The 7,716-nt window shown below is 37.1% G+C and overlaps 1 protein-coding gene across 1 annotated transcript in view; it reads right to left on the minus strand.

Moving 5' to 3' along the window:
- Positions 1-839: 839 nt before the first annotated feature.
- LYRM7 (LYR motif containing 7) overlaps positions 840-7,716 on the minus strand; it is a gene marked incomplete at its 5' end in the record, with an annotated part of 9,755 nt that continues 2,878 nt past the window's right edge. The window contains 2 exons of the mRNA XM_010173088.2: positions 840-916; positions 7,217-7,298. Coding sequence (XP_010171390.2) covers positions 840-916; positions 7,217-7,298 — 159 coding nt within the window. The remainder of the gene's footprint in view (positions 917-7,216; positions 7,299-7,716) is intronic.

Below are 7,716 nucleotides of genomic sequence, written 5' to 3' on the forward strand. Positions count from 1 at the left end.
GGGAGAAGAAAAACACTACACACACCCTACCATCTGTAAAACCTGAAAAATTTATTAAGATAAACCTTAAGAACTCTCTCAAACATCACAGTATGTTAGTGCACAATCAATGACAACTTCAGAAATCAGGCTTTTGGTGCAAAGCATAAATTGAATGGTAAGTGCCACAAGATTGTTCTTCATTACTTCAAAGAAGCATATGATTTGACAATAAACTTCCAAATAAATACCATCTGTAAAACCTGAAAAATTTATTAAGATAAACCTTAAGAACTCTCTCAAACATCACAGTATGTTAGTGCACAATCAATGACAACTTCAGAAATCAGGCTTTTGGTGCAAAGCATAAATTGAATGGTAAGTGCCACAAGATTGTTCTTCATTACTTCAAAGAAGCATATGATTTGACAATAAACTTCCAAATAAATATTACCAGGATTAATAACTGGATTTAATTTTAGTTTTGAAGAACTTTGGATTGCTAGGAAACAATCTGTCTGATGATTGTCATAATTAAAAAAATCCTGGCTAAAGTAACACAATTCAGCACTTTATTTTTAAGAGAACTGTGCACCTTTATATTCTGTGGAAGTACTAGTATTTTCCACAGATGTAGTGCATGATAGTATCACAGCACACAGTAAAATCAGAGGCTTAGTTTCAGTCTGTTTTCCTGGTAACAATACTTAACTGTTTTTACAATTTAGCTTTAAAACAGGCATCCACTATTGGTTCTCAGAGATCCCATTACAATTTAGCTTTAAAACAGGCATCCACTATTGGTTCTCAGAGATCTCATTACAATATATTAACCTTCTGGGGAGAGGGGCATATTTTCCTCAGGATTCATGCTTTTTTGTTGGTTTATCAAAGTAAGGAGTGTTGTCTTGTAGCAGATCTTTCCTGGGAATGAGCACTGTAATAGAAAAAAAACCTGTAAGAATATAATCTTACAAAAAAGAATATATAAAGTTGGTTTTATATTTACAAACAAAAAATCAGGTTACTAAAATGAGAATCTGAACTTCTGGTATCTGCTGGTACAAGCAGCATCATGGTACATACCCAAGACAAAATTATATTAAGATTTTTACCTTCTGTTTGTGAAAATACTGCCTTCCCCTTTTTCCATTTAAAAGCATTAAAAGATATTAATAGCATTAAGAATCCATAAAAAAATGCTGAAGTGTTGCAATAACTTTTAGCAAGAGAGAAAATGGCAACTTTATCATGCCCAAATCGGATTATGTTTACTTCAACAGTTCCAAAAGTGAATGCAAAGTTTGACTTAGCCCTCTCCCTGCAATACCCTGGAACCGATCTGTAATACTCATCTTGTTGCACCTGTTTTAAAGGCCAAAAGGAAAGAAAACATAAAATCAAAATTATATTGTCACAGAAGTGCAACATGTCAGGGTCTGTCTAATTATACACCATTTTAGCCTCTTCCTGACTCCAGGTTTTTGCCATGTAGCTCTTCAGAAATCACTGTGTCCTTTCTTCACGAAGGGGAGGAGTTGTGTCATGTCAGATTTGCTCCAGCAGCAAATACTAAAGCACAAACACCCGAAATCATAATGCTGTACTCCGACTAGGTCAGACAGCTGTGAAAGGTACAGTAAACCTGTAAAACTGTGTCTGTTTGTGTGCATGTGTGTGTAATGAGTAAGTTTCTATCCAAAGTGCCACCGATGCCCCATATCTTAAAAGAAAGAAAAATTATTTCCTTGAAGTTATGTTCCTTTTGCATCCGTGTGCTGATATTGACACATTTAATAAGCTTCTAAGAGCTTTAAGTAAAATTTCAATTGCATTTATATTAGATAAAATAATCGTGAGTAAATTTATGAAAAAACATGTTGATCTACATACCTAGAGTAGGTACACAAAACAGAAGTACCAAAGAAAAACAGAATTGGATATAAAGTACTGAAAAACAAAAATCCAAGCAAATAAAGACTGGAAGAAGAATTGTCAACCTTCCTTTTAAAGGCTAAGTTTTGAACATACACTGCCAACACACAAAATCAGTATCATCAGAACATACTGCATGTGTGGTATATTACTAAAATTTAAGCTCTACTTGTATCAGCTTAATCTGAAATTAGTGTAAAATTAATAGAACCAAGACACTTGTATACCACTGAGTAACATAACTCAGACTCAAACATTAAAAAAAAAAAAAATTAGAAAAACCATCTCATCTGACTCACAAACTCCTAATTGAAATTGTGTTCTCTTTAGTAGGAAAACCTCAGCCTAATTTATTTTTTTACATATTTTTTTAAGATTTACCAGTGAATCCCAACATGACTATATACCACTGCATCTCAAATTATTTTTAAAGAATAACACTGCTCTATGCACTGCTTCTATACAGCACAGAATAATTTCATTTGATTAGGGAAAATGTTCCCCTTACCAATATTTGTTCTCACTAAGACAAGTTTTTTGCTTTTTTATTTTCAGTTATTAAATAGTTATTTTAGAGATGAGGATTGAAAAAAAACCCCAAACCAAAAAAACCCCCAAAACCCCACCCCACACCAAAAACCACACCACCAGGTGTGGCTTAATAATATATTGTCAGCTAGATTCAAAAGATTCTGACAGCAACTCACTTAAGTAAAAAAACCTGCAGCAATAGTTTTCTGAAAAATTTTACCTAGTTTCTTTTTTCCCCACTCTTCTTTCATACAACATAGCAATGGATCAATCTTTTTTTTGGGCGGTGGGGGCAATGGCTTGGGATGAAGCAAGGACATCATACTAATTTAAAGATAGCCCAAATAAAAGTATTTTACAACATGTTGGGTTTTTTTTCCAAATAGGTCAATATACTTTCTATTACAGCAAACCTTCACCTACAAAGCTTCCAAAACAAACATGTAGCACTCAAGATGAAGCACTATGAAAGGAAACTTTTCAACTGAGGTTGCTTATTTTTATTTGCCAACAAACTGCAACTCAAGCAGCCACCTTAGGGCTGTACTTCCATTTTTTTCTGGTTAATAAATTTGCCCAAGCCTCCCATTTAATACAAGATGATACCATAAAAGCAACCATTACAGCGTGACTGCAATTCTAGTGGCATTATAAAAGTTACCATAGAGCATAAAGACTAAGGATCAAAAAAGCTGATTTTTTTCTGCTACAACTTCCTTAATCAAAGCTGTACGGTAATTGAACACCCATTCACTGTGCTACCTAAGCAGACTCACATACCTACAAAGGTATTTCCTACAACATACTTCCCATCAGAAACTGGCTCCTCGGTACCAAAAAGCAAACGAAAGTGGGAAGATCCACTTGGTATTTTCATCATATACATGCACAAGATGTTTGGAGGGCATGCACCGGGGACAGCTGACCCCAACTGACCAAAGAGATATTCCATATCATTTGACATCATGCTCAGCAATAAAAGCTGCGGGAAGAAGGAAGGGAAGACATTTGGAGTGATGGCGTTTGTCTTCCCAAGTAACCATTTCACATGATGGAGCCCTGCTGTCCTGGGGATAGCTCTAAACACCTGCCTGCCGATGGGAATTCCTCACTTTGCTTTGCCTGCCAGCACAGTTCTTGCTTTACCTATTAAACTGTTTTTATCCCAACCCACAAGCTTTCTTACTTTTACCCTTATGATTCTCTCCCCCATCTCACTGGGCAGGAGTGAGCAAGCAGCTGTGTGGGGCTTAGTTGCCAGCTGGGGTCAAACCACAACACCACCTAGCCACAGATTCAACTGGAAGCTAAGCATCAAGTTTGATCTTCTGCTATTTTGTGTTTTGAGCAACACCTTGCTCCAGGCCACAAAGATTTTTAATTAACATGACCTTTAAGAATTATTTATTTGCAAAACAAAAATGCACTTTTTTGGTATTAACTTTGAATGTAAATTCCAACTTCACTGAACACCCTTCACATTTTAATTATACCAGGACAAGTAAGAATATCCATTCCATACTTTTTTTTTTTTAATATACTGTTCATCCTTATTTTGTGAACTTCTATCATGATGCTCTGGATTTCTTCTCTAAGCATTCCTGATCTTTTAATTGGTGATGCACTACATTATCAAGACTAAATATTTCTCACTTTAATATATATTCCAAACACACACAAAACACACAGCTCACAAAACTGTGATGCCTGTTTCATGATTATTACTTTTTTTTTCTTACTGCAGTAAAATAAATTACAGAGCAAGAAACAAAGCTTAGACCTGTCCAAAATAGATACAGGAAAAAAATGAAAACCAAACAAAACAAAAGAATGGACAAAAGACTGCATAAAGACATCCTTTAAATTCATATGCAGGTCAAATGCACCCTGTGTACAGATGTAATACAGATTTTATACTGCAGGATGAAGTTTTCCTGGCTAGTACTAGACTCTGGAAGACCTCACTCTTCCACAGAAACCTCACTGCTACCATTTCCCTAAAAGTCTGTAAAATTAGGTAGGGGCAATTCTACCACTTTGTTTATGGAGATTTTAAATGAGAGAGCATTAAAGCTCTGCTACAGACAACCAGCACTACTCTCCCCTTCTGAGCCTGTCTCCTGTCTGCTGAGCCAAGTAATCTCATTGTTAAAGGGTATCAGACTGGTTAGACCAGATCTCCCCTTCATAAATCCTTGGTGACTATTCCCAGACCCCACTCTGTTCTCAGAACACTTGGAAACAGTTTCCAGGATTGACTCAACCACCTTCCCAGGGACCAAGGTGAGGCTGACCAGTTTCCCAGACCCTCCCTCTTGTCATTACTGAGAAAAGGAGTGACATTTGTATTCTTCCAGTCCTCAGGCAACTCCCCTAATCACCGTGACCTTTCAAAGATGATTGGGAGTGGTTTTGCAATGACAACAGCCAGCTCCTTCACCACCCATGGGTGCATCGCATCAGGCCCCATCTGTTCAAATGTTCTCTAGCCTTTTCCTCCTCTACCAAAAGTAAGTCATCCTCACTCCAGACAGTCCCAATGGTCTAAGGCCCGCAGTTCCTGAAGGCAAGCCTTTGCAGAAGGTACTGAGCACCTCAATCTCTTCCATGCCATTTGTTACTAGGTCCCCTGCCCTATTCAGCTGTGGGACCACCACATTTTCCCTCCTCTTCCTTCTGCTGCTGATACACTTTTAGAAGCTGGTTTTGCTGTCCCTCATATTCCTTACCAAGACCAATTCCAGGTGGGCTCTGGCTGTCCTAATCCCATCCCTACACACTCACATAGTATTAGAATGTCAATTAGTATTTCAACATGAATTCACGTGGCTTTTGCAAGGGAAGTTCTGCCTTACAGTCCCTGCTGGAGTTCTCTGAACAGTTCTTGGTGGGCTTCCATAACATGCTTGGATTCCCAAAAGTATCTCAGTGAACACTTTCAGGAAAACAACAGCCCTATTATGACAGAAGGTCTTGCATGGGTAAGTCACTGGTTAAACTGTTGGAAGTGAACAGGTCTCCCATGGAGGACTGTCAAAAGCGGAGTTCTACAAGTATTTTTGTTGGCATCTGTGCTGTTCAACATATTTCTAAGTAACATGGAAAAGAATGGGTTTTAATTATATCATCCTGAATAAGTTCTTTACGAAAATTACTGACTGTAAAGAATTGCAGGATGAGCTTAAGACTTGACTGAGTAACCAGTAAAATGACAGACAAAAATTACACGTAGAGACATGCACTGCACATAGCTCAAGAAAAGGATTAACTTCATAAAGAAAGTGAAAGCTTCAAAACTGACTATGGCCATTCAGATGAGTTTTATGAATACAAGATAATTTTGTAAAAATAAATAAATACATCCTTGCATAGCAGACAAAAATTAAGTTTACCATTATGAACAAATAGGAAACCAATTGCGAATTAAAGAGAAAACACTATTGTGCCACTGTTGTGTGTATAAATGCCTGGTTTGCCCATATGATGACTATGCTCAGTTCTGGTTGAGAGAGCGAGCTCTTAATCATCTTAAGAGAGATATAATTGTGTTGAAAAGTGTGCAGAGAATAGCAACAGAATCATCACAGGTATTTTCACCTCTTGTTTCATGGAGGAGCTGTTCCATAGCAGGGAAAAACAGAACGGGGGCAATAAGGGGCTTAAAAACTCATTAACAGCTTGGTGCAAATGGAGAGTAATTGAAGAGTAGGACCAGATTCAAAACTCCAGCAAGTGATTCTTCATAAAAAACAGAGTAAATTCCTTGTCAAAGGTTGTTGGATGCAAGAAATTTGCACAGGTTGACAGGAACAAATTAATGAGAGAGAAACTCACTGAGGATCAGGAAGTGCTGCCAGGTGTGAACAGCTGGAAGATGTGAAAGTTCACTTGCTCTGTTCCTACTCTTTTACTGCCATCTGTCTAGGATGCCTGTGGAAGAATCAGCACTGATCTAGACATATCTTTGGCCTCGATCACAATGGCTGCTGTAAAGTCAAATGCTTTACCAAATCTAAAACTCAAAATAGTTGGAAAGCTTGGCAGACCCCACTAAATAGAACTGAAAGGAAACAATGTACACAGCTGAAGATTTCTTCTATTCTTTACCACACAGTTGTATGCTGAACCTGCTGCTTCTCTTCTGTTTGAGTGTAAGATAAAATAACTTCTAAACCAGGAATGAAAATTTCAGAATTTGATAGGCTTTGCATCAAGGCCATCATTGTGCCACAAATCTTCCAAGGCATAATCGGAAACTTAAATTGTCAGAACAAGGTTTTGGAAAAGAATACTCAATCCTCAAAGAAAAAGCTATTCTATGGACAGCACACATACTGCATTTGCTAATTTTTCTCAGGCAGCTTCTACCTGTTTGGTAGAGCAAGCATCTACAGACTCTGTGGCTACTACATACAGACATACACTGACTAAGTAGTCAGTACATGCATTCTGACTTGCTACCTAATCGCTGTTACTCCTACCAGTTAAGGTACCAAGTTATAATTTCTTTCTCTCAATGAGGGCATTAAATGCAGTCACTGCATCTTTTCTACCAGCCTCTGTACTTCAAAATATTTGTGTACCTTTGAAATCTCTACCTGTTCTAGGTAGTGACATTAATCAACAGGCTTAAATTAAGGGTTTGGGCAGAGAAATTACCAACAGATAAACTTTTGCTCTCTCTATCCCCTTTTTAGTTTTCACTAAAACAGTTTTTTTAGTTGAACTACAACAGCTTTTAAACATCTTTTTAGCATGCAGCTTTACTCACATATTTTGTCGGAATCTGTGTGAACTGCCTGAATAACAGAAGTTCTGAGAATCACTTCAACATCTGAACCTATTTTCAGAAGCTAGTAAGAGGGGAAAAAAAACATAACAACAAATAACAGAGAGTAATTTAAATTATATGCAATTATTCCTGAAAGTATTTTCTCTACTAGACAGCTATTGAAATAATAAAGCAAGTCAGTTATATTTTTCAGTAAGTTATGTACCATCTAGACATAGCTTTTACTTTGGGGATTCTGGAATAACTTACAGGTTCATATATAAGCTGCCTTGACAGACAGCACGAGAGGAAGGAAACTTCTGCTCAGTAACATACAGCAGTACAAAATCTATACACCTAATTAAAAATGCAAACAAATAAAGTGGAATGCAACTACCAAAACAAGTAACTGGCTTCCAATGATGAAAGACATTGGTGAATACTTCAGTAATATTTGACTACCCCTATTGAAAGGGCAATCTGTTTCTTTTAACATTCCT

The sequence above is a fragment of the Antrostomus carolinensis genome, unplaced genomic scaffold (assembly GCF_000700745.2).
Source record: "Antrostomus carolinensis isolate BGI_N321 unplaced genomic scaffold, ASM70074v2 scaffold14418, whole genome shotgun sequence".
Lineage (NCBI taxonomy): Eukaryota > Metazoa > Chordata > Aves > Caprimulgiformes > Caprimulgidae > Antrostomus > Antrostomus carolinensis.